The sequence below is a fragment of the Sus scrofa genome, chromosome 10, assembly GCF_054392235.1.
Source record: "Sus scrofa isolate SSC_HxYL_T2T_F1_AM1 chromosome 10, Sscrofa_HxYL_maternal_Yorkshire_Landrace_v2.0, whole genome shotgun sequence".
Taxonomy (NCBI): domain Eukaryota; kingdom Metazoa; phylum Chordata; class Mammalia; order Artiodactyla; family Suidae; genus Sus; species Sus scrofa.
Genome location: NC_139392.1, coordinates 91,590,444 through 91,617,157, shown reverse-complemented (window position 1 = coordinate 91,617,157; position 26,714 = coordinate 91,590,444). Strand labels below are relative to the sequence as shown.

The window sequence follows — 26,714 nt, the reverse complement described above, 5'->3', positions numbered from 1 at the left end:
ATCCTTAACCCACTGAGTGAGGCCAGGGATCAAACCTGCGTCTTCATGAATGCTAATCGGGTTCATTAACTGCTCAGCCTCAACGGGAACTCCATATTTTGGTCTCTTTCTAACTTCTCGCATAGAAGCTGAATTCTTTTGGTTTGTTCTGACTTTTTAATTAATACTGTCATTTAAAACCACGCTTTCCTCTTAGCACTATTTTAGCTAAATCCCCTGGCTTCTGATATGCCATTCCATATCCATATTTTTCTAGGCATCAGCCACATCATTGTTTTCCTTTTGTTCCTAGTGTCATCTAAGATGTAAAAACTCCTATGGAATTAGGAATGTTTTATTTTCTGTTTCTTCAGTAATTTCTGGTTTTAATGAATTTTGATCAAATAATATTGTCCGTATGCTTCTACTTATTGGACTGTATTAGGATTTTCTCGGTGGCCTAAAATATGGCCAGTTGTGAATGTTCCAGGGGCCCTTGAAAGGATGTAATCTCTGGTTTATTGCTCAGAGTTTGATGTATTAAATCTACCATATTAATCATATTTTTAGGACTTCTCTTTCCTCATTTACCTCTGTGCCCTTAAGCTGGCAAAAACTACAACAGTTATTCCTGCCTATTCTCTTTATGTCTCCTACAGTGTTTCCTATGAGTTATGAAATTATGCTATTCACCGCATAGGTATTCCTTTTATTTGTTCATTGTGAATTGTAATTCCTATGGTTGTAAAATGCCCTCCTTAATTTCACCTAAGCTTTTTGCCCTGAAGCCAACCCTGTATAATAAATAGTAAATTTGTGATCCCTTTGTTTTTTTGTCTTTTTGTCTTTTTAGGGCCACACCCATGGCATATGGAGGTTCCCAGCCTAGGGGTCAAATCGGAGCTACAGCTGCCAGCCTACACCGCAGCCACAGCAATGCAGGATCCAAGCCACGTCTTTGACCTACACCACAACTCACGGCAATGCTGGATATTTAACCCACTGAACAAGGCCAGGGATCGAACCCACGTCCTCATGGATACTAGTCGGGTTTGTTAACCACTGAGCCACGACGGGAACTCTTTTTTTTTTTTTTTTTTGATCCCTGCTTCATTTATGTTTGCATATCTTGGTATGTCTTTTCCATTTTGAGTTTTCAGTGTTTCAGTGTCACTCTATTTTGTGCATTTTCTTGTAGAAATGCAGAGCTGTGTTGTGCCGTGTGCGCCAGTTGAAAGTTGTACTCTTTTAAACAAGTAAGTTGGCTCATCTACATGTCTTCGTGTAAGATGTGTGGTCTTTGTCATGTTGTTTTGTTATGGCTTCTGTTCTGCAACTTTTTCAAATATTTCACTGGGTGATTTTTATATGCTGTAGTTGTGTGCATGTGTTTTGGATAATTTGAAAGGTCTGTATTTTAGTTTGGGTTACCATGATAATTAGAATTTACATGAAGCCTTTTTGTTTTTTGTCTTTTTTTTTTTTTTTTTTTGCCATTTCTTGGGCCGCTCCCGTGGCATATGGAGGTTCCCAGGCTGGGGGTCAAATTGGAACTGTAGCCGCCGGCCTATGCCAGAGCCACAGCAATGCAGGATCCAAGCCGTGTCTGCAACCTACACCACAGCTCACCGCAATGCTGGCTCCTTAACCCACTGAGCAAGGCCAGGATCGAACCCACAACCTCATGGTTCCTAGTCGGATTCATTAACCACTGAGCCACGATGGGAACTCCAGGAATTTATATGAAGCCTTTAGCCAGCTCTTTCTTCAGATTGTCTACTGATTCCCTTTAAGATTTTTTTCTTTTGCCCCTTTTCCTAATCATCAGAATTTAGTTAATTATATCCTTTCTTCATATGTTCCTTTGTACTAAGATATGTATTTATTTTCCTTATTATTTTTTGCCATACAGCACCCTATCTGTCTATCTATGTACCTACTTATCTATCTTTGTTTCAGCCAAGCCTGTGGCACGTAGAAGTTCCTAGGCTAGAGATCAAACCTGTGTCACAGAAGTGACCTGAGCCACTTGATTTATCAGCTTGAAATGTTTAACCCCCATGTATGTTGCAGAACTGAACTTGGGTCGGCTTTGCCTGCAGGCAGTGAAGCTGATCTACTGACACCAAGTGGTGGTGAAGGAAACTACAGCCTCGATCGCTCTGCACCCCACCAGGGGAATGAGCAGCGCGCCCCGCTCCAAAGACCTGAACTCTGCCAAGGCTTTCCGGGAAGGGTTAAAACGCAGTGCCGGGAGGGGGCTGCTGGGTGTGGGGTCAGCTCGAGCACAGTTCTTGGATTGGTGAGCATCAAGGGGAAGGGTCAAGCATCATCAGCCTTCGGAGGTCTCCGTGCTTGCGTCAGCAGTTTTCATCTGGGGGGGGGGGGTCTGCTTCCGGTAGGAACAAGTCAGGCATGTGTGTCCTGCCTTTATCTCTGTCTTTCAGGGAACAGGGAGTTTGGTCGGTCTACTATGTGCGGATTTATAGTCCAAATTGTTACCAGTTTCTTGGCCCAATAGCTCTTCTTTGTTTCTGCGTCTTCACATTGTCAGCTTAAAAAAATACACATTGTCGACTCAAAAAAAAAAAAAAAAAAAAAAAAAAGAAAGCTGAGAGTTAAGTTTTATTTGGGGCAAAATTCGGACCTAGGTCCAGGAGACAGCATCTCAGGTAGTCCTGAGAAACTGCTCCAAGACGGTGAAGAAGGAGCTAGGATACACGGGAGTCTTTTTGCAGCAAAGGGCCGGGAGCAGGAACAAAAGAGTCCTGGGCTCACAGATACCATTCCTTTGATATGCACCTCTGCTGTCGGGGCCTGTATCCTGAGTTTTCACAGCCTGCAGGACTCGCCCGCTCTCACCCTGGGAGGTGACTGCATTCATGGATGACCCTGACATTCTTTGTTTTATCCTTAACTACAGCCCAAGTGGTGGTATTTCAGGTAGCTCTGCAATGCTGCTCCCAAGTGGAAAGGGGGATATCAGAATATGATAAAGAGGAAAGGGGGATACCAGAATACGATAAAGGGGAGGGGAGGTGCATACAGCACACACCCATTTTGCAAAATTTGTTGCTCTCTCCTGAAGGTCACAAGGAGCAGACATCCCCATGAAGGATTTTAGTGTTTTTCTAGATATGAAAATTTGCAAGAATTGGGCACATAAAATCTTCTCCTAAAAATATCTATCTGAAGAACTGTGCTTGCAGTTTTCCCAAAGCACAGAGTGCCTCTCTGATTTTCACCCAGAGTTCTGCTCAGGGGGTGCCGTGGGTTGGCAGGTGCGGTGGCTCATGATTTAATCCATGTAGAGGCTGATGGCAAGTGCCAAACTCCAGTTCACACAAGCATTACCTTTTGAGCCAGCCTTTTTTTTTTTTTTTTTTTTTTTTTTGTCTTTTTGCCATTTCTTGGGCCACTCCCGCGGCATATGGAGGTTCCCAGGCTAGGGGTCAAATCGGAGCTGTAGCCACCGGCCTACGCCAGAGCCACAGCAACGCGGGATCCGAGCCGCGTCTGCAACCTACACCACAGCTCACGGCAACGCCGGATCCTTAACCCACTGAGCAAGGGCAGGGACTGAACCCGCAACCTCATGGTTCCTAGTCGGATTCGTTAACCACTGAGCCACAACGGGAGTTCCCCGAACCAGCCTTTCGAGACTTATGGAAGGCAAAGCCTTTTATTTCAAAGGACAGGGACACAAGGCCTTGCCTACAGTTTTGAACGCAGATGTGAGAATCGTATTTACACAGAACTCCACCTTCTTTTTCCTCCCAGCTTCTGTTATGTCGTTTTTAAACTTTGACGCTTTAGAACATCCACACCCTCCCTGTGTTTCCTTAGTCCTACACTTACTTCAGCGCTTTGGGCCATTTCTTCTGAAGCCCTTCGTTTTCCCAGTCACCTCTCCTATTGTCATTTATTTTCAGCTTTGCCCAAACGGCGGGATGGTTTCGCAGCCCTGCACCAGTCGTCCTCCTCCCGATGGCGGGGAGTGGGAGGGGGTGTTACTGAAATGTGGCAACCTTGCGACACGGCGACATCTTTTGGCGGGAGAGAGGGACGCGGGCGCGGTGGCGGTGCGATGAGGTCCTCCCGCGGACAGGGGGCGCGCGGCGGGGCGGGCGTCCTCGGCGCAGGCGCAGCGCGCCTCTCTCCCAGCCGCACACGCCGTGACCCCGCGCAGCCGCGCGGCCCGCGGACTCTGCGTAGGGGTTGGCGCCGGAGCGGTCCGGCCGTCGGGGGCTGACGCCGAGCGCTCTGCCCGCCGTCTCCGCGGCGCGTCGGCCCCGGTGCGTGGCCGCCCGGGAGCGTCGGCCGGGCGGACCGGGTAAGTGGCGCCCGGGGCAGGGGGCGAGCGCCTCCCGGGCGGCGCTGGACGCGAGGCCGCCGCTTTCGGCCGCGCCGTGAGGGCTGGGGGTCCCAGGCCGTCCCCCGGCCGCCATCCCCTCGCCTCAGGCGGCCTGGCCCCGGCCGACTCTCCGCGTCTCCCTTCGCGCCCCGCCGCCCCTTTCCCTTATTTGCCCGGGTTATCGGGCCCGGTCTCCTCTCCCGGATTCTCATTTTCCGTCTGTGTGTCCTCGTCTCTTCTGGCCCCGCGGGCGTGTTTGGGGAAAGTTGCCCGGTCCGTGACCTGGTGGGCAGGCCTGGGTCACCTGTGGCCCCGAACGCTTGCACCCCTCCCGGTTGGAGGGTGCAGAGGAAGGAAGCCGTTTCCTCCCCCGGCCGCAGAGCGGGGAATCCAGGTGTGGACATCTCTCAGAGACCCGGGTTCACCTGGCCGCGCAGGAAGACGGGACTCCGGCTCTAGCGCTGCCCTCGTCCGTGCAAAGCGGCGTTGCAGCTCTCACGTCCAATCGCCAAGCATCTTTTGAACATCTCCCTTTACCCAGACCATTTGTCAGCAACGAACAGTGGCTGCAAGATAAATAAGCCTCTGTCCTTGCAGTCTGGAAGATTGGTCTTTCGGGAAACAAGCATAAAGGCATGGGTTGATCTGAGGGACTGGAGGGGGGTCTGGAAAGGCTTCCAAGAGGGAAGGAGGCTTATAACTGAACCTTGGAGGTCTTTGGTTCGATGTGCAAGATGGGGGAACGGTTTCCTGCAGAAGAAATAAGTGCGAGAGCGGCAGAGGCCGAGCGTCTTAGCGCGTTTCGGAAACTGCAGCAAAGGCAGAGAGGCTTGAAGAGGGCAGGTCAGGTCAGGTCAAGAAGGTGGGAGAAGTCAGTAGTGGAGAGCCGTGGAAGGGATTTATTGCTAGAGGCAGGCGGATGGGTGGGAAGTAGGACCTTCTGGACGAGGGCGAAACGCAACATCCTCAAGTAGGTGAGGACTGCGTCTCCTCCAACAGAGTTTTTAAAGAGTGCGAGTCAATTTCCAGTTTTATGGGGTGAAGGACACAGACGTTTTGATTATAAAACACAAAGACATTTTGGGAGTGTAGGATATTAGTAACTTAAACTGAGGGTGTTTTCTTTTTAGAACCTTATCAAGAGATGGACGCGGTGCAGTTTAGAACAGTGAGTAGGCTGTGAGCCGGCGGGAGATGTGAGAGGTGTGGGCACTGAGGAGCTGACCCTGGGGCTCTCTGATGGCTGCGGACAGACTTTACAGAAAACAGGAATCTGGAGAACTGTCTTGCGTTTCCAAATGCAACTTTGTAAAGTGGATGTCTCTTTACCTGGCTTGTTTTTTTGTTTTGCTTTTGTTTTTGCCATTTAGAGCCACACCTGTAGCATATGGAGGTTCCCAGGCCAGGGGTCCAATTGGAGCTGCAGCTGCCGGCCTACACCACGGCCATAGCCACACCAGATTCTTAACCCACTGAACCGAGGCCAGGGATCGAATCCGCAGCCTCACGGTTGTTAGTTGGATTCCCTTCTGCCGGGCCACAGTGGGAACTCCTACCTGTCTTGTTTTAAATTACACTCGAGGAGCAGTCAGGGCTGGTACTCCTTCCCCAAGTCTTCCGTACTTGTGGATAGTGAAGGATGCTCTCTTACACACCTGAGTTACAGGTGACTCACGGACACTCCAGCCTATGTACTTGGGCAGTTATAGCGTCTATGAGAATGAATGGAAGTATTAAACTGTGACAAGGGGTCAGAGCTGGAGGTACAGGGAAACATTTAAAAATTCTTTAGGAAGTCACACATCTTACACATGAAGCGATGCCTCTTATTACCTGTCTTTTTTGTTGGCATCAGCATGCACCACCCTCGTGGCCTTTCCTGTTGCTTTGTGTCCATGTGTCTAGCACTTGGCGTGTTCTTTAGGATTCGTTTTTGATTTATGATACATGAATGTCTATTTAGTGATAAAAGGTCTTTTCTTACCATGTCCACTTGTTTAGGTGCTCAGAGCTCAAACTTTGACTCATTATTAGTTGTATGGTGAGGGGAGTTTCTCTCCCATGAATTATGGTGTAAAACTTACGGTGCTTCTATGGGCAAAGACAGAACAGGCCTTACCTTTAAAGGGCTGATGATATAGTGAGAGACACGTGTTCAGGGACAGTTGCTTTTACGTGGGGGGTTGTCACAGAGGCTTCAGAGACGCACTTGAAAGGTGAGTGAGTGGAATGCTTCTGAGAAGATGTCTGTATTCTTTTTCTGCCAGTTGCACATGTGTAAAAAATACTTTGCCAGCTTAGGTAGAATCTTGAAAAATCCTCATTCTTCTGGCAGAACCATGTTTACCGTGTTTCTTTTTAAGGGGAAAAAAAGCATACCTGGAGGGGTTTTTGTTGTTGTTGTTGTTTTTGGGTGCACCTGCAGCATGTTGACGTTTCTGGATCCGGGATTGAACCTGCACTGCAGGTGTGACCGGCGCCACAGTTGTGGCCATGCTGGATCCTGAACCCGCTGTGCCACACAGAGACTTCCTGGAAGATGTGTTAACCGAAGAATGGTGTTTAGAAGTAAATAGTTAGAAGGTTTCTTAAAGACATTATACAAATCAGCTGTTGGTATTTGATCCTAACTTCTTAAAGTATATCAAATGTTAGAAAGTGCTGGATTTTTATTACCTGGCACCAGACTTCATGAAATAAATGCTATATTATCTGAAAGCCGTCACAGCATTAATTAATTTCAGGCCTAACGGCCTTGTCTGTGCACCTGTTACATTTCAGTGTTTGCGCTGGAGTGAGTTGTGTATGATATATTTACATGTGCTTAAGGCAGCTGAATTAAAGATATACCCACCTTCTAAGGAATTGATGCAATAAAGCTTTGTAAATAAAGTTATACAAAAGGAGGGAAGCAAGGAATTAACAGAGCGGGGCTCAAGTTGCTCACCCCTGGGCCGGGGGGATCACTTGAACGGGTTGGGGGCCCTGGGGGTTGAGTGGCTTCTTATCCAGACCATGTCTCTTCTTTTGGGTGGTGAGTCCTCTGCTTGTAGTGTCGTGGTAATTACTTAAAGCAGGTCGTAAGTGTGCAGTAACGAGGGTGCCGTTGCTGTGATTAATCCAGTTCTGTGAATTTGAAGATAAATGAAGAGGAGAAAAGTGAGGAAAGCACTTCTGCGTTTACTGTGATGCGGAGATCTGATTAATAAGCCCCGGGTTACACAAAAGCCAGCGGATGCTGCTAGGGTGACGTCAGTTTCGCGTGTTTAAGGTGTGTTTTTAAAGCGTTTGAGAACGGGAACGGGGAACTTTAAGTGACCCGAAGGTACAGCTGTATAATAACTTCCAAAGCTTGCGGAGCGCGGCAGGTCCCGTGGAATTGTTGACGGGTGAGCTTCCGAGTGCAGTGGAGCTAGAGGAAGTATGGTCTCGTGGACTCTTGTCACTGGATCTGGGTTGTCGTGGCGTTTATGATGGCCTGGATTAAAACGGTGGCTTCTGGGGTGGACCTGGGGCGTTCCCTGTGGAACCTGGAAGACGGGGTGGGATGTCAGCCGTGCTTAGTTAGGTCACGGCTGCACTCGGCGCGCTCGTTCTTGACGTAGCCTCAGTGGCTCCCGCGTGGCTCGCGCTTAGAGCTCACAAGACCCGGTTTGTTCGGCACTGAAGGCAAACCGAGGGCACTCCCTGCGGGACACACTCTAGGGGATTGTTGGCACTGTTGTCAGCCGAGCGGGTGGGCTGTCACCCGGGCCTGGAGGAGGAGGCCGCGTAGGCCTTGCGCTAGTGCAGGTGAGTTATGGGGCCGCCGAGGGCTCTGCTGCTCCTCGCCTCCTCCTGTGCTGCCGCGGGCCTTTCATGTCCAAGTCTCAGCTCAGGGCTTTTAGCAGCCTGAGGGTTCAGACATCCGGGAAGGGGGAAGACTGAACGGTGCTGGCGCGCGGGCAGAGAGCTGCGCGGAGGGAGTGGGTCACCGCTGCTCCTTCGGCCCCGGGGCGCCTTAGAGAATGGAGAAGCTTTGCCCAGGGTCAGACAGTACGACCCGGGAAATTAAATGTTTCCCTTCTTGACTCTGTGACCTTCCCTCCCCGAGACACACACGAGCACAGGAGTTGTGTGGCATGATTTCAGTGCAGGATGCGGTCCGAGCCTGGGAACTGACAGATTTTTGGAATGTGTCTGTGGTCAGAAACTACCTGGGTTAAGAATGTCTGCAATTTAGAGATTTCAGTCAAAGTTTTCTTCTCTTTCCATCTGCAAGGAAGAGATTGATTTCTTTTTTTTTTTTTTTTGCTATTTCTTGGGCCGCTCCCGCGGCATATGGAGGTTCCCAGGCTAGGGGTCTAATCGGAGCTGTAGCCACCAGCCTACACCACAGCCACAGCAACGCAGGATCCGAGCCGCGTCTGCAACCTACACCACAGCTCACAGCAACGCCGGATCCGCAACCCACTGAGCAAGGGCAGGGACCGAACCTGCAACCTCATGGTTCCTAGTCGGATTTGTTAACCACTGCGCCACGACGGGAACTCCTGATTTCTTATTTTGAGAAGTGGGACAGGTGGTTTCGAATGTCAAGGTTTTTAAGGGTGGCAGAGAGATTTACCGGCACAAGCTGTGTTCTGACCAGCTCTGACCTGGGCGGATTTATCTCCAGGGTCCCTGGTCCCCCTTCTGGGTGCCCTCGGCTTTCGTGGTCCTGAGCCTCTGTAGCAGGTGCTGCTCTTCGCCCACTTCAGTGGGACGAGGCTTCCTAAGTGCCGGCTCTCATCCTTCTGATGTCGTTGTCCTCTTGTTCCTCTGTCTGCTGGGGTGGCAGGTATTGGTCGCTCACATGTAGGTTGTTGGCTGTCTCTTTGTAGTCACCGCCATCGAAGACTAAGATTCTTCTTGGTGGATACAAGGAGGTCTGGGTGTTAAAATGATCTAACCCTGGGGACTGGCCTGGTGGCCTGGTGGTTGGGATTCAGTGTTTTCACTGCCGTGGCCTGGGGTCAGTCCCTAGTCTGGGAACTGAGATCCCACATCAAGCTGCTGCATGCAGCAGCCAAAACTTTTTTTTAAGAAAGAAGAAATCTAACTCGCTTCCGTCACATCTGTGAGATCATTCCGTTTTTTTTTTTTTTTTTTTTTTTTTTTTTAAGCGTATATTTAAATTTTTCTCTTTTTTTTTTCTTTTTCCCTTTTCTAGGGCCGCTCCTGTGGCATGTGGAGGTTCCCAGGCTAGGGGTGGAATCAGAGCTGTAGCCACTGGCCTACACCAGAGCCACAGCAACGTGGGATCTGAGCCGTGTCTGCGACCTACACCACAGCCCACGGCAACGCCAGATCCTTCACCCACTGAGCAAGGGCAGGGATCGAACCCCCAACCTCATGGTTCCTAGTCGGATTTGTTAACCACTGCGCCACGACAGGAACTCCTAAATTTTTCTTTAATAAAAGGGTAGCCTCCTCCCCAAAGGGAATTTTGTTTTTCGTTTTTGGGTTTTTTTTTTTTTTTTTTTTTTTTTTTTTTGCTTTTTAGGGCATGTGGAGGTTCCCCGGCAAGGGGTCTAATCAGAGTTACAGCTACCAGCCTCCACCACAGCCACATCAGATCTGAGCCATGTCTGTGACCTACACCACTGATCACGGCAATGCCGGATCCTTAACTCACTGAGCGAGGCCAGGGATCAACCCTGCATCCTCATGCTTCCTAGTTGTATTCGTTTCTGCTGTGCCACTACGGTAACTCCGGATTTGCTGTTTTTGTAAGGCTTCTACTTTCTGCTGTTGACACAGCTAGAACTTTTAAGAAATTGGGTATATGGGATTACTAATGCCTGAATCTAGAACTTCCGTCTTTCCTAAGTCTGTGCTATAGAACAGAACAATTGCACTCATGAATTACTTGATTGCAAGACCGTATACATAGGACAGTCCGTTCTTAAGGGTTTTTTAAAATAATACCTGGGTGTAACTTTGTGTATTAGCAGGGATGTTGCTTGGTGAAGCCCAGTGTCTTGGCCTCTGTCCCTGAATGTTCCTGGACCTGGTGATCTTGTCACCTACCTCCTACCTCTCAAATTCCATGGTGCTGCATCGTGTCGTCGCGGAGTGACTGGAACTCTTTCCCCTTGAGCAGCCTTCTGAAAACCCGACCCCCTTGTCTTCCAGCATCAAGCTGAGACCATGTCCCTGTACGATGACCTGGGGGTGGAGACCAGCGACTCAAAGACGGAAGGCTGGTCCAAGAACTTCAAGCTCCTGCAGTCGCAGCTGCAGGTGAAGAAGGCAGCCCTCACGCAGGCCAAGGTAGGAGCGGCCCCGCGCGGGAGCAGGGTTGACAGGAGCGGGCTCAGCCGCCTCCTCCACCTCTCTCCCGACCTCGAGGCCCAGACATTCGGCAGGAGGAGGACGTGAGGTGGTTTCGTCGCTCTGCCTCCTGGGCACAGAACTGCTGCGGGGAGTCCCAGCGGAGAAAAGCAGTGCTCTTGGTTTCTAGTTCTCAGACTTGTGTGCGTCAGAGATTGAGAATTTGCTTAAAATGCTATGTAATGCCTTCACGGCTCAGCAGTAATGAACCTCACTAGGAACCATGATGACGCAGGTTCGAATCCTGGCCTCGCTCAGTGGGCGAAGGATCCCGAATTGCCATGAGCTGTGGTGTAAGTCGCAGACGTGGCTTGGATCCTGCGTTGCTGTGGCTGTGGTGTAGGCCGGCAGCCGCAACTCCTATCCAGCCCCTAGCCTGGAAACCTCCATATGCCAAGGGTGCAGCCCTACAAAGCTTAAAAAAAAAAAAGGCTATGTAATACCTGTTACTCTGGTAAATATGGGTTCTGGTTGGGGCTTGGGGAGCCTGCATTTTTAGGGAGCAGCCTGCTGTTTGTTGTAGGTGGTTCGGAAGCAGCACTTTGGGACTGAAGCTGTGGTAATTCCCGAGCTGTCATAATGTGTGTGTGTTACCACGCGGCTCAGGTTGGTTTATGAGTGTGTCAAGGTTCACAGTCTGGGGTAGTGGTTTTGTTTCTGTTGTATCGTGATGGGGGTTGGCACCATCCTCGAAATCGTTCACCACGTAAAACATTAAGAACAGTGGTCTGCTGGATGTTTGATACTAAAATGTTGCTAATAAAAGCGTAGGAGGAGTTCCCATCGTGGCACAGCGGGAACGAATCCGACTAAGAACCATGAGGCTGTGGGTTACCCCTGGCCTCGCTCGGTGGGTGAAGGATCCGGCGTTGCTGTGAGCTGTGGTGTAGCTCAGCTGTAGCTCCGATTTGACCCCTAGCCTGGGAACTTCCATATGTTGCAGGTTTGGCCCTGAAAAGAAAAAAAGAAAAAAACCCAAGGAATGAGAGCGGTGTTGGGGTTGGCTCATTGTTGCGGAGCGTGCACCTCCGGTAGAAGCTCTACCCCCCAAGTGCCGCAGCTATGTGTCCTAAGGGGGGAAAAAGCCTTGCTCTTCCTGTGTGTAAAGCAGAGCTACCCGTAAAGGACCTGAGCAAGTCGGCGTGTGTGTGGTGTTACAGTTTCAGGGTTGGGGGAAAAATGTATGCAAAGCTTCCTTAAAGGAGGAGGCAGTGACGAAAAAAGGAGTTGACCCAAACTGCTTCACAGATAACATGTTGAAATATTTACTGATGAAGTGGTATAATTTCTGAGATTTCCCGTAAATGCCCCAGTCTAGGGCAGGGAGGTAGGGATGTACGTGGAATAAAATCCGCTGTGAGTGGATAGCTGCTGGAGTCGGGTGGAGACCTGCGACTTCATTAACTGTTCTCCTTGATTTAATGTTTGAAAATTTCCAAAATACATTTTTTTTTCAAGTTCGCTTTTTTTTTCTCCTCAGTGCCAACATCGTTAATGTTGAATGGCTTACGTTTGATGCCTTGGGTATTGGAAAAGGTTTTCAGGATTGGGATACACCGAGTAGCACTGACTTTAAATTTGTCTTGTTGGTTCTGTTGATCAGGGTTTTACCTTTTTATATATCATTATCAGATTTAAATGTTTCAATACCAGTACTACCTCATTTTCAAGAGATACAGTTTTGTCTTTTTAAGACAAACCTTCATTCCATGTGAAAGGAAGATTGTCCTATTTGTTTGTTTGTTTTTTAAATGGCACACCTGCAGCATGTGGAAGTTCCTGGGCTGGGGACTGCATCCGAGCTGCAGCTGCAGCAATACCGGATGCTTTAACCCACTGCGCCAGGCCGCAGATCGCCAGGCCGCAGGCCGAACCTGTGCCTCCGAGGTAACCCGAGCCCCACCACAGTCAGGTTCTTAACCTGCTGTGCTACAGCGAGAACTCTTAACAAGTCTTATTTTTCATTTTAATTTTTTTAAGTTAATTTAAATCTTTGAAAGTTTCGCGTACTTTTTGTTTTGCATGTAAGGTATGTAAATACAGCTTTATATTCTAATGCTAATACCATTTTGTGCATTTTATTCTTGAAGGACTCATCTTCTCTCCTTTGTGTGTGTGTGTCTTTTTTGTCTTTTTAGGGCTGCACCCGTGGCCTAGGGAGGTGCCCAGGCTAGGGGTCTAATTGGAGCTGCAGCTGCCGGCCTACACCCCAGCCACAGCAACTCCAGATCAGAGACATGTCTTCGACCTACACCACAGCTCATGGCAACGTCGGATCCTTAACCCACTGAGCAAGGCCAGGGGTCAAACCTGCAACCTCATGGTTCCTAGTCGGATTCATTTCTGCTGTGCCACAATGGGAACTCCCTCATCTTCTCTTTTGTAAAGTGACTGGCTTCAAGGAACAGTGCTGTTCTGTTATGAAGTATCATAACACAAACTCAGTTAGACTAAAAGTGGGCATAATTATACAAGTGTATGCCCACGATATAAAAGCATGCCCGTGTCTTCTGAAGGATCCACGCTAGCTAGAGTGAAAGGTGCTGTGACACGTTTGCTCTCCTCGGGTCCAAGGGGAAATCAAGTGAAGGGCTTTGTTCCTGCAGTATTTCATACGCATATTTAAATAAAAGTGATCAGGCTTTCTGTAAACTTTTTACAAAAATGGAGGAAATTTACCTTGTTAAAAAAAAAAGGCAGGAATTCCCTTCATGGCTCAGCAGCTAATGAACCTGACTAGGATCCATGAGGATGCAGGTTTGATCCCTGGCCTCACTCAGTGGGTTAAGGATCCCCCATTGCTGTGGCTATGGTGTAGGCTGGCAGCTGTAGCTCTGATTCAACCTAGCCTGGGAATTTAATATGCCACAGGTACAGCCCTGAAACAGCAAAAAAAAAAAAAAAAAAAAAAAAAGTCTAAAGAAACCAGTATATGGTTATTTTAATAACTGAATTAGAAACTAGTTATTTTAAGATTGTTTTTCTCATATCTGAAACATTTGTTACAGAGGGAACCCCTCCCAAAAAAATCTTTGTTACAAATAGAATGGATTTTAATGGGAAGCCTCAAGTACACTTTTCTTGTTTTTCATTGATTTTAGAGCCAGAGGACAAAACAGAGCACAGTCCTTGCCCCAGTCATCGATCTGAAGCGGGGCGGCTCCTCGGACGAGCGCCAGGTAGTGGACACCCCGCCGCACGTGGCCGCCGGCCTCAAGGTAACTGCGCTCGCGCCTGGCACTTGGCAGTTGGGCTCATTTTCAGCTTACTTTTGTCTTTTGTTTTACTAAGTTGGAAACATTGATATGTTTAAAATAAAATTGTTAATAGAAAAATCAGAAATTGGAGACATGCCAAGAGAAAAACACAGGACTTCAGTCCTACCCCGCACATTTAAAAGCTTCGTGTTCTGGAGTAGCTTTCCGTGCTCGGCCTCCCCCCGCCGCTCCCTGACTGGCTTTCTCCCTCGACGTGTCGTGACTTCGGTCTGGGTCCGAAAGCGCAGGACCACATGCGCGTGTGAGTGGCGGCCCTGCATCCCCTGTGCGGGTGAACCCGATTCCGTTTGCTAGTGACGGACACACAGGTCATTTCTAATTTTTGTTCTTAGGAGGAATTTTAGTGCTCGTTGTTTTATTGTGGGTTAAAATTGAGAATTTTAAAAAATAGTTCTACCACCCCAGGCTTCATTATCCCAGTGATTTCACGTAGGTTTCAAAACAAGAAGCAGATGTGGTCAGCTCCAAAAATGGGGTAGCGAGGATGAGAAGGATACGGAAAAGGGTAACTCGGAATCATAGTTAAAACTGTACAGAGTGGAGGACAAGTGGATCCAACACAGACTGTGGTTAAAATTACACCTGCGCGGGAGTCCCGTCAGGGCGCAGCGGAAACGGCTCTGACTAGCATCCATGAGGATGTGAGTTCAGTCCCTGGTCTCATTCAGTGGGTTAAGGATCTGGCGTTGCTGTGGCTGTGGTGTAGGTCACAGATGTGGCTGGGATCTGGCGTTGCTGTGGCTGTGGTGTAGGCCAGCAGCTGTAGCTCTGATTTGACCCCTAGCCTGGGAACCTCCATATGCCGCCGGTGTGGCCCTAAAAAAAAATAAAATTACACCCACCCTATGATATACTTTTAGCCTTCCCCAGATGGCGTTCACATAATATGAAGAATAATAAATAATAAAGAGCAGCATGCAGACACATTGCTTAATGAAAAATGACTGAATGGCTAATAATAGATAGAATATTCTATTATTGCTGTTTGTCAGCAAGGTTCTCGTCCCAGCCCACCCCCACCCCCAGGCACGCTGAGACAGTCCCTGCCACGTGCCCCTCCTTCTTTATTTAGTGTGTCCTCACAGTGTGGACTGTTCTGGGTTGGAATCCGCCTGCCCCCCACCTTGCTCTGGTTCCGTGCCCGGCGGGGCCTCTGGTTTCTTGGCCGGAGGACCTGGTGCTGCTCCTGCAGCTGACAGTCGTCAGGAGGGAGAGGCACCCCCAGGGGAAGGTTTTTGAGGATTCTGTCTTTTAACATTTCCCCCACCTCATTCTTTCTTGCTTTATCTAGTTCAAGACTGGTTGGTCATCTTCTCTTGCTGAGTACTGGTTCTAGAACCTGTCACATGACGCCCCCTCCCCGTTAATCAGTGAGCATTTTCCTTCCTGTTAGGTAGTTTCCATAACCAGTTTCCAGCTGTGAAGCAGTCCCATCAGGTGAGGGTGTGCTGCTTGGCCCAGGTATTCTGGTTATAGCGCCGTCTGGATCTGCCTTCCTGTGTCACCGCAAGTAACACTAAGGAACACCTCTGCAGGGAGCCTTCTGTGCGCTTTATGTTGTCTTCTTCAGATGCACGTCCTGAGGTGGCAGGAGGCGATGAGTCACTTCTACGGCCAGTTTGTTGCAGTGCCAGCTTGTTCCCAGCGCGTGGTCTCCGTAAACGGTGTCTCCTGCAGTGCATGGGCTGGGGCCTCTCCCACCCTCCCCAGCATTCGGGTTTTAGGCAAGCTGCTCCATCGCTGGAGCAGAGAATGCTGGTGCATCGTTGAACTTAGTAGCAGGTTTATACAGCGAAAGTTGTCAGCTGTCAGATTTTGACATGACAGAATTGACCTTCATGCTGACAGTTTGTCGTTCCATGTTGTTTTGTTTTTTCAAAACAGTTGGATTGGATTAGTCATTTTTATTTATTTATTTTATTATTATTTATTTTTTTTTGGCCGTGCCCATGGCATGTGACAGTTCCTGGAGCAGGGATCGAACCCCAGCCACAGCAGTGACAACACCAAATCCCCAACTCTGCTAGGCCACCAGGAAACTCCCATGCTGACAGTCCGTTCTGAGTTGGAAGCTTTGTGATGGCAACGTTACGTAAATCAGGTGGCTGATGGTTTAGCCTCTCCTGTCCTAAAACTGAAAGGAAATCTTGTTCCTTTGTGGGTTGTTTTTTAAATAAGAACCTACTTCTATTTATTTATTTATTTTTTGTATAGTTGGTTTACAAAGTTGTGATGATTTCTGCTGTACAACAGAGTGATTCAGTTATACACACAACATACCCGTTCTTTTTCAGATTCTTTTCCCGTATGAGTAATCACAGAATGTTAAGTCGAGTTCCTTGTCTTTCATAGGATTACAGATTTATTTGAGAGCCCTGTGGTAAACAGATTTGTGTAAATTTTCCAGAGATCAGGCCTGGGACAGGATTATAGTTATTTTTTAAACTTCTTTTACTCACCAGGTCAAAGTGTTATTGTAATTTTGTAATTGGAAGGAAACCATGAAGTATTTGTTTACAGGGAGAAACGTCAAACTGAACCGTGCAGCCCAGGAATTGTTAGGTTTAGATCTGTTGCCTTTAAACATAAGCTCCCGTTGTCACATCAGTTTCGTGTTCAAATACCAATTACATTTTATGAACACCCTGCCTGCCCTGGGCAGAGGAAGCAGACCGGGCGCTCAGGGATGCCAGCCTGGGCTTGTCCAGGGCCTTGGCGGAGACCAGTGGAGGCATCTTATTTTCGCAGAGTGAGGCGGAGTCGTGCTCAGAAAACGAACAGGAGAGCGTGCGGCCGTGTAGGAAGGCGAGGCCTCGTGTGGGTAGGCCAGGGCCGACGAGAGCCGCTGGGATGGAGGCTGCCAGCCTGGGGCCAGGCCCGCTTCTGTAGGCTGGGCCCTGTCCGCCACTGGCTTCTCTGATTTCCCGAAGGCTACTACCTCTTTCTCAACTAGCAGCCCAGTTTCTAGGTGTGTAGAAGGGAAGCGGGGCTGTCATCGGGCTGGTCCTAGTGGGCCTTGGAGAAAGGGGTGATGATGTGCAGAGAGCCCCCCACCTGGCGGACTTGGGGTCTGCCCAGCCCGCCTGCGAGGGGATACAGGCCAGAGGAGGGCACGATGCCCGAGGGGATGCTCTGTGCTTTTTTAAAGTCTTGACGTGTCACGTCTCCATGTGATCAGAGTCTGACGTTTTTCCAAGAGGTGACCACAGGCATGGTTGTATTCTTGAGTGGTTTTGTTGTTTTCTTTCCATGGATGTACATAACAAGAGAAGCGTGCAGTGTTCGCTAAAAGCAAATGCCAGTGTTGGGGTGGCAGCTCCTCGAGGACCCCTGGGGAACTGGTGCAGGTGTTGGTGGACCGAATCCTGACCTGGGCGGGCTCCTTGCCGTCTTCTGCTGCTGAGCTGGATGTGCAGCCCCGTCAGGTCACCGAACCTCCTCTGGCGTCTGGTCCCTCCTCGGGACGACGGGCAGACAGGCTCCTCAGGGCCCCTCGGACCCTCCCGTTCCTCGACCGGAATCTTTGAGTAAGATTCCAGGACGGAGGCCGGTGCTCACTCTGGCCTTTTCCCTTCCTCAGGACCCTGTTCCCAGTGGCTTTTCCGCAGGAGAAGTTCTGATCCCCTTGGCCGACGAGTATGACCCCATGTTTCCTAACGATTACGAGAAGGTGGTGAAGCGGCAGCGAGAGGAGCGGCAGCGACAGCGGGAGCTGGAGAGACAGAAGGAGATAGAAGAGAGAGAGAAGTAAGGCTCCGTGTGGACGTGGGTGTTCTTTGTTCGAAATACCGTGACCCATCTGAGCAGGCAGCGGGAGGGCGGGGGCTGGCTGTGTACATCCCGGCGTGAAGACAGAATCGGAGCCACTTTCAGGCACAGATGCAGGATCATTTGGGTGTGTTCTTAAAACAGTAACTTAGGGAGTTCCCGTCGTGGCGCAGTGGTTAACAAATCCGACTAGGAACCATGAGGTCGCGGGTTCGATCCCTGCCCTTGCTCAGGGGGTTTAAAGCTCTGGTGTTGCCGTGAGCTGTGGTGTAGGTCACAGATGAGGCTCGGATCCCGCATTGCTGTGGCTCTGGCGTAGGCCGGTGGCTACAGCTCCAATTCGACCCCTAGCCTGGGAACCTCCATATGCCGTGGGAGCAGCCCCAAAGAAATAGCAAAAAGACAAAAAAACAAACTAACTTAGAAACTCGCTGTTGAATAATAGTTTTTTGCTTATGCTGTGAGTCTGCTAGAATCCTAACTCTTTAAAATACTAAAAATGTTACTCTTTTACTGATTTTTCTTAACTGTTAGCTCTCTTGGTATGCTTTAAAAGTGAGAGAGGGAAATATCAAAGAAATTTTTTTCTTTTCTCTCTCTCTCTCTTTTTTGTCTTTTTAGGGCATATGGAGGTTCCCAGGCTAGGGGTCCAGTTGTAGTGGTAGCAGCCCTGGCCTACACCACTGCCACAGCAACGCGGGATCCAAACCTCATCTGTGACCTACACCACAGCTCACGGCAACACCGGATCCTTAGCCCACTGATCCTTAACCCAGGGATCGAACCTGCATCCTCATGGATGCCAGTCGGGTTCGTTGAGTGCTGAGCCACACTGGGAACTCCAAGGAAATGTTTTTCCTGCTGCTGTGCTTGTACTTATCAGATTTGCTCCATCTATCTTCTGGATTGTTCTCCTCATACTTTTGCTACTTTGGTCTTCAGCCAGCTCTTGGCACGTGCGCATGCACACGCACACGCACACACACACACACCCCAACCCTTTAGTGTGGGGGGTACGGTCTCGTGACTTCCTTGGGTTTGTGTCTCTAAATTGGCTCCTCTGTGATGAGTGTTGCTTCCTTTGTTGTCACAGGAGGCGTAAGGACAGACATGAGGCCAGTGGCTTTTCACGGCGGCCGGATCCAGATTCGGACGAAGATGAAGACTACGAGCGAGAGAGGAGGAAGCGAAGTAGGATGGGAGCGCGCGGCCGGGGCGCTTTAGCTGCGGGCTCTCCCTCTGGCCTTTCACGTTCGGTTCGATAAGTCGTTGAGTTGGCGCTGACTTGGGGGATCTTCTGCGGATCCCCGCAACCCATGTGAGCGTCGGAGCTCTAACACCCGCCGTGTCTGAGCCACGTCCTTGGTGCCACGGGGTCGCTGGGCCCCGACCCTTCTCGAGCGTGCCCTGTCCAACGCTGGGATTTCCTGGGTTTAGTCGCCCACTGGTTGACGGCGATTTGCTTGAGAATTTCAGATCTGCGCTCTGGGCCGCCCAGCATGGTTCTCAGCACGATTTAGGTTGTGTCCTTTACCCCACACGGCCCGGGGGCGGCTCCACGATTCCTTCTCGCCTGGAAAGGGGAAGCAGTGAGGCCTGCTTCACCAAGTTTAATCCTGGATTCCAGTTCTGAGTCCCTGGGCTTTGGTGAGAGGGGCGGAGCCACGTCCCTCCATCCTTCCTCCTCGGGGGGAGGTGTGACGCAGCAGGCAGCAATGTCACATCCTTGAGACTCTGACTCTGAAGCGCTCTCCCGCCTTTGATCAGCGGAATTTATGTTTTTGCAGGTATGGGCGGCGCTGCCATCGCCCCCCCCACGTCTCTTGTGGAGAAGGACAAAGAGCGTACGTACCTCTCTCTCCCCTCCTTCTGTCCAGACGCGCATCTGCAACCCGCGCATCTGCAGCCCAGTCGGGGGACGTCCTGGCCGCGGCCAGCTGGGCTTCCCGAGGGCAGGGCAGTGGCCGGAACCGTCCCGCTCCAGCCCTCGGCCTGGTCCTCCCTTCCACCCCTTCTGCCTTCGCCAGTTTATGTGCCAGTCTCTGAGGCGTGGGTTCTTCTACAGGGGGATGCCTTTTTGGTTTGTTTCTAAAAACAACTTGTTTTGTTTTCTCCGATATTTCACATTCGGGGTTAGGTTAAAACAGCTCAGTTTAGAATTTTTGTGCCCAGTAATTTACAGGCTGTTAAGCACGTGACCCTCCACAAGGTGGCAGCACTTTCCTGGGTCGGATGTTTTGGTGCCCGGGTTGTGTGCGTTCACTCAGGTCGCCCAAACCGCCTTCTCCCGGTTCTCCCTCTAGAATTCGGGGTTGGAATTGGCCCTGACAGATCATCTGGGCTGGACCCCACGCAGACCTCCCTAGAAAACATCCTCCCTGGTGCTTTCCACCACTGTGGCCCTGTGCGCGTCACGTCTGTTTATAAAGAAGGGAGGTCGGGGAATGTCAGGTGCCTTTTGTGTGGAAACACCCGACGACCATAAAGCCAGCCCAGCTGAAACCTGTCTCAGAGTGCGGCCCCCACATCCGGGTCTCTGGGAAGCTGCCTGTTGAGTCTGCCACCCCCACCTCGGAGACCGTTCGTGCTGCCAGGCTCACGTGGGTGTGAGACTCGCGAGACTGTAGGACAGGTGCACAGGATGTCGTGGGAGCCGCAGGGGTTGATGGCGTCTGCTGGAGCCTGCAGAAGACTCAAGTGCAGCTCAGAACTGTTTTGTAGCGTGTTGATAAACTGGCTTTGTTTTCCTCCAACAGTGCCCCGAGACTTCCCTTACGAAGAGGACTCCAGACCCCGTTCACAGTCTTCCAAAGCTGCTATCCCTCCCCCGGTGTACGAGGAACAGGACAGACCCAGATCCCCGACCGGCCCGGGCAACTCCTTCCTCGCCAACATGGGGTAACCGTGCAGCTGCAGGGAGGCCTTGGCCCTTTGGGTAGATGAGTGAGTCTGGAGGTGAGGGTGTCCGGGGTGGGGGGCGTGGGGTGTGCGTCACACCGCCTCCCCCAGGAGGAGCAGTGCTCCCGGCACAGGCGGGTGTCCGGCAGGACACGCCTCTGTTCTGTGCGAAACGCGAGGCCTTCTCATGGGAGTTTGAGTGATTTAGACGCTGGACACTGTGTTCTCCAGGTAGGAGCCATTTCCGGTCACTGCTGATACTGAGTTTTGTAACATGAATGAGCAAATAAAGTAGCTCCTGAGAATTAGAGTTAACTTACGCTGTGTCCACAGGGTGGATGAGATCTGTTTTTTTCTTTTCCTTGATAAAATGACCTTTACTTTAAAATCATGGTTCCGAACCTTTGGTCTAAAAGCTCTTAGTCATTCTAATGATAATTAGAAATTTGTTTGCCAGCATATGAAAATAGTTTTAATGTTTATTTTCAGGTGGGGCTTTGGGATTTTTTTTTTTAAGCCTCACTGGATTTGGCATGCATTTTGGTTCAGAGGGTGTTTTATGTTTAGTCTGTTTCTCTCGTGCTGTGCGGGGCTATGAAATGAAGCAGTGTTGCATTGCACTGAGGCCTTTGTCCTGTGTTCTCTGGAAGGACACTGCCTATGGCACAAGTGCTGGACTGTTGTCGTCACACGCTGTGTGCGTGGGCACGGTGCTTAGTGCCCTCGTCCACGGGCCAGTCAGAATTGCAGAGATGCCTGGGGTTTGCACCCTGCCAGAGGATTTGAGTCTCTCTCTCTCTCTCTTTTTTTTTTTTTTTTTTTTTAAGGGCCGCACCCGCGGTTTATGGAGGGTCCCAGGTTAGGGGTCAAATGGGAGCTACAGCTGCTGGCCTACGCCACAGCCACAACAATGCTGGATCCTTAACTGGCTGAGCAAGGCTAGGGATTGAACCCGCGTCCTCATGGATGCTGGTCAGATTCATTTCCGCCGAGCCACGATGAGAACTCCTAGACGTGGTAGATCTTCATCCGTAAGGAAGGTGCAGTGTAGGACAGTCCAGCAGTTTTCGGTCTTTCCAGCCCTAGGACAGCTTGTTCAGATGAAATGTTTGAGGAAATTACATACGTGAAATGCTGTAGGTACAGTGGCGGGTTGAAGCAGGGCTCTGTGCTTCAAGCCCTCAGGAGTAGTGGTCTCTGGGGGCACCCGTGAGACCCCTGAGGCCCCTCGCGGTGCAGGGGGAAAAGACTGGACAGGGCAGTGGACGGGAGTTCAGAGTGGCGGGCCCCTGTCGGTTTCCCCGTGGACGTTGTCGGGGGTCTTGCTGGGCTCATCGCCCCTTGGGTCCCGGTTTCTTTACTTCCATGTATTTAAATAGATGGTCGCTAGTGTCTTCTCACTGATGAAGTCGGTTGTTTGGAAAGTTGCAGTCATCTTCGCTCTCTGAACCATACGTAATTTTTGATGGGCTCCCTTTTAAACGACCTGGTCAGGAGCCCCGTAGCTGGGCCGAGTGGGGCACCAGGACGTCCAGTGTCCTCTCACAGGCCTTGGGATCTCCCTGGGGACCAGCGTTTCCCTCACCTCGGAGGCGGGGCGCCCCATTTCAGTGTCGGCGGCTTCGCTTTGTCCTGAACCTCCCACGGCTTCCCGGCTAATGGCTCCTTGAGAATGACATGTGACCTCATCGAAACCCTCGTGGGATGCATGCTCTCTCTTTCCTCAAGGGGGTGCTTGTGATGTAAGCCGAGATGCCAGGTCTCTCTCTCTGTCCTCGCAGTGGCACCGTAGCACATAAAATCATGCAGAAGTACGGCTTCCGGGAAGGCCAGGGCCTCGGGAAGCACGAGCAGGGGCTGAGCACGGCGCTGTCGGTGGAGAAGACCAGCAAGCGGGGAGGCAAGATCATCGTGGGCGACGCCACCGAGAAAGGTGCGCCCCCTGCAGGCCCGGCCGGCTGGTCTGCACCAGAGTCCCTGGCCCTGACGCGTCCCTGCTCTGCCTGGGCCCCGGGGAAGCCTGAGGCACGCTTCACAAACAGTTGAGGACAGGTGGTGAGATGGAAAAGGAGGACGTCTGTGCACGTGAGCAGGCCCCCAGACGACCACGTCATGCCCGCTCCCGCCAGGCAGAGCCGCGTTCCGTTGCTAGAGCCGTGGTTATGTTTTTAGGGCGAGAGGGGCAGGGCCGTGTGCAGGATGGCAGCGATTCCGTCTGCTCGCGCTCCGTCCTCCAAGGCTCCTCTGCTTTTCCCTTTGTCCCCCCCTCTCGTTCCGAGTGTGGGCACTCGTTTTCCTGCGGGTGACTGCCGCGGGAGTAGCGTTCCTTCGCAGTCTTTGGCAGGTGATGCCCATTTCTGTCCTGTCCTCCCTGGACTGGTACAGTCTGTTCTGTAGTGCGGGCGTGTTGGGATGAGGCAGACGTGACTTAGCATTCAGGCAGCAGAACGGAGTTCGTGTTGAGTCAGCTTAGCGGAACGCCTTTACCTGCAGAGGGAAGAGACGTTTTCTGGCAGCCCCGGAAGCGGCAGCGAGCCTCTCCGGCTGGTTCCGGAAGCCAGCAGATGCCCGACCTGTGGGGGTGTTTGAAATTGGCCCGCTGGTGGCGGGCGGGCTGGGGCCTTTCGCCACTTCCAGGCCAAGGCTCACCTGGAGGCTTGTGAGCACGCTGCCCCGTCAGCCCTTTAGGAGCTGGACTCGGCGGAAATGCAGAAGTCAGGGAGTCTGGTGAAACCAGGAGTCCTGGTGAAAGTGTATGGCAAAGCAGTGATGCTTCCGCCCAGCCCAGCTGCAGTTTAGCTCAGAGACTGTGAGGCTGCTTTAGACGTGGGACCTAAACCGTGGAGGTGGCGGTTGCATTCACATTCTTCCCTGTAGCTCGGACGCGGGGCTAACCCGTCTGTGTCTGATGATGTCTTCTCACAGATGCAGCCAAGAAGTCGGACTCAAATCCACTGACTGAAATACTCAAGTGTCCTACGAAGGTGGTCCTGCTAAGGGTAAGGAGGGGAGGCCTGTCCGCCCCCCAAGAAAATGGAAACGAGGCTTTGGGGCAGGTGCCACGCGAGACTGGTTTTCACATGCCACTGCTGGGTCTCTGCCAAACACAGGGTTGAGGGCTCCAGTGAGTAATTATTCGAAAATGCTTGAAATTGGTAGAAGTTCAGCTTGGTTTATACATTTTGATGCTTGCAGAGTTGCTCACGTGGCTCTTTAGGAAGCTTACTGTATGTTTTTATTTTCTTTAAAGAAATACCAACTTTGGGGTGCTTTCGGGATGAGCGTTTTCTTTGTGTCACCTGGGTTGGGGAACACCCGCTGTCGTGAGAGGTATCTGTACGTGTCTTTCCTGTGGGAGCCAGTTCTGCTCAGGACTGGACCGTCTGTGTGTGCTTGTGTCTCTAGAACATGGTCGGCGCGGGGGAGGTCGATGAAGACCTGGAGGTGGAAACCAAGGAAGAGTGTGAGAAGTACGGCAAAGTCGGAAAATGTGTGATATTTGAAGTAAGAGGGCTTTCTTTTGATGTTTATAACCCAGACTATAAGTGACAGTCACCACACACTGTCTACGAATGGGGACAGGGTGCGGTGCCGTGCGGGACGCCTTGTGCCGTCGAAGGCACTTAGAACAGTTTCAGACATAAGCGCGGGGAGGACCGCAGAGTTTAGGTGGTGAAACGTCTGGTTTTGTGACTGAGGTGTGCTCCGTGGCTCAGGGACTGGGATGTGCCTGGGTGTCATTCATTTGGCAAGTGTGTGTCTGGGGCCCCCCACAGCCCGACAGCGCGTTGAGAGCGTCGGGGATGGGGAAGCCTGTCCGTGCCCTCGGCGATGCGCTCAAGAGAAGAAACACAGACAAACGGTGACATGAGATGCTTCGTCCCCAGACTCAGAGGGACAGCAAGCGCAGGACTCGATCAGCACGGAGCAGTGTTGGATGCGAGCAGGGCCTTGAGTCGCGTGGGTGGGATTCGGGGGGAGGGCAGGGGGCCCCAGACTGGGCTCAGGCCTGCGGGAGACTGAGGACAGCCCCCCGGGGGAGCGCCTGGGGGTGGGGCTCCGCCGGAGCTGCGTCCACACAGCTGCAGCGGGGCCCTCAGCGGCCCTCAAAGCCCCACAGGAGCTCAGGCCAGGGTGAGAGACAGACTGCAGGTCCTGCGAGCGTGGTGTCCGCTCCTGCTGCAGCTTCTCCCCTGCACTGAGTCGCAGTGCGACGGCGGCATGATCACATGTCTGCGTGTCCGAGGCACGGGACCTCCAAAGGGCAGAGCCGTCCTGCTGAGCCGTGTGTTCCCAGCACTTAAGGCGGGGCCTGTCAGAGAGACGTTGGGCACGCTCTCACGAGGCATAGGGGACGGGTCCCCTTGCGATTGGACGGGTCTGTGTGTGGCGATAATTGGGGAACTTACTCTGACAAAATCACCTGTGGAAGGAAACTCAGGTTCGGTGGATTCGCAGGTGATCGCGTGACCTGTTACACGTTCCTTTCCAGATCCCGGGGGCCCCTGATGATGAGGCCGTACGCATATTTCTAGAGTTTGAGAGGGTCGAATCAGCAATTAAAGGTGAGTTGTACAGCCGACTGTGAAGAACTGAGGCGTCGAGTTTGAGTTCTTAACCCTGATGATGAAAACGTGCTCTGTGATGTCTCACAGACCCTGTCCTAACGGCGTGTCTTTCTGCTTGCCTTCTAGCTGTTGTCGATCTGAATGGGAGGTATTTTGGTGGACGGGTGGTCAAAGCATGTTTCTACAACTTGGATAAATTCAGGGTCTTGGATTTGGCAGAACAAGTTTGATTTTAAGAACTAGAGCCCACGTCATCTCCAAAGATCCTTTGATGAACTGCACGCTGAGAAGAGAAAAACGCGCCAGCCAGCCCGCACGGCTGTGGCACAGAGACTCCAGGAGGACTCTGACACTTACCTTGACTGATCCCTTTTTTATTTTGTGGAGTTTTTTAATATAGTATAAAAAATCCTTAAAAAGAAAAAAAACACACACACAAAGCAAAACAAAAAACCAATCTGTGTGCCTCTCTGGTTGTTCCCCTTTTCTTACCACTTCGGAGGTGATCACCCTTTTGCTAGGATTTCACGATACTTCTCAAGTGCTTCAGTGATACGTATTTCTTGCACTAAAAAATCTAGACAGTTTTGGGATGTGGGGTTGTTACCCTTTGCTTTTCTTTCTTTCCTTTTTTGACTCATTTTAATAAAACCTGCCAGTTACTAAACTGTAGCTTCATAAGTTCTATAATAAAGTCTCATCTTGGCATTCTGCGCAAGGTGAAAAGCTCAGCTTTCTCTAGCAGAGAAATTCTTCTGGCTCCAGTCGCAGAAACCTCTTGACGGCCTGAATGAAGGTTGAAGAATTGTGAACCTTCCCTGACCTGTTTGGATGAAGCTCTTTTCAGTTAAGCCAAGCCAGCTTATAGTTTGTGATGGACTTAGGGGTATTTGGGTGTAGAAATCATAAACATAGCATTTGTGTTCAGCGCGTCAAGCCTAGTCTTTAGACCAGATGGACAGGTTAGCTCAGCGCCTCCTAGGGACACTGAATGGGCCCAGTTCTGCTGTGGAAATGATGTTTCCTTGGGGTCACGTGTCTGCTGGCAAAATTTGCAGTAGTGTCAGTTCTCATACGTAATTTTAAGATTTATAAAATTGAGCCACGTCACCTGCCTGACTTGTACTGCCCACCGGTACGAGTCTGGAATTGTGGACGATGGTACGGTCAAGTGCAAACACTGAGCAGGACGCCAAGCAGACACCAGATAGAAATACTTGGCGCCGCGAATCCGGCGCAGGAAGTGCTTCCCGAAGGTTCGTGTCCGGTGTTGTGTTCCTCGCCTGCCCCAGCGCTGCATGTGACTTACCCGCGGCGGCACCTGCCGGTCGTGCCCCATGGTCTCGCGGTCACCGCGACCACACGAGAGCGCGCTGTGACCCTGCGGGGGAAGACGCGCTCGGCATTTCTTTGCATCCATGGACCTTGTTTGGAGACATAAGGAATATTCTGACCCTTTTTAAAAAAGGATTTTCTCATGTTTTTATTTAACATAAATAAAAGAGTAACGTTTTC

General features: G+C 50.9%; 1 protein-coding gene across 1 annotated transcript; it reads left to right on the top strand.

The window, feature by feature from the left end:
- The first annotated feature begins 4,181 nt into the window (after window positions 1-4,181).
- On the top strand, window positions 4,182-26,714 carry RBM17 (RNA binding motif protein 17). The gene is made up of 12 exons (XM_003130822.7): window positions 4,182-4,312; window positions 10,490-10,627; window positions 13,789-13,905; window positions 17,546-17,712; window positions 18,827-18,924; window positions 19,521-19,577; window positions 20,490-20,631; window positions 22,413-22,564; window positions 23,557-23,630; window positions 24,037-24,135; window positions 25,124-25,196; window positions 25,326-26,714. Exons 2-12 carry the CDS (start codon window positions 10,505-10,507, stop codon window positions 25,427-25,429), a joined length of 1,206 nt encoding a protein of 401 aa, XP_003130870.3. The 5' UTR covers window positions 4,182-4,312; window positions 10,490-10,504; the 3' UTR covers window positions 25,430-26,714.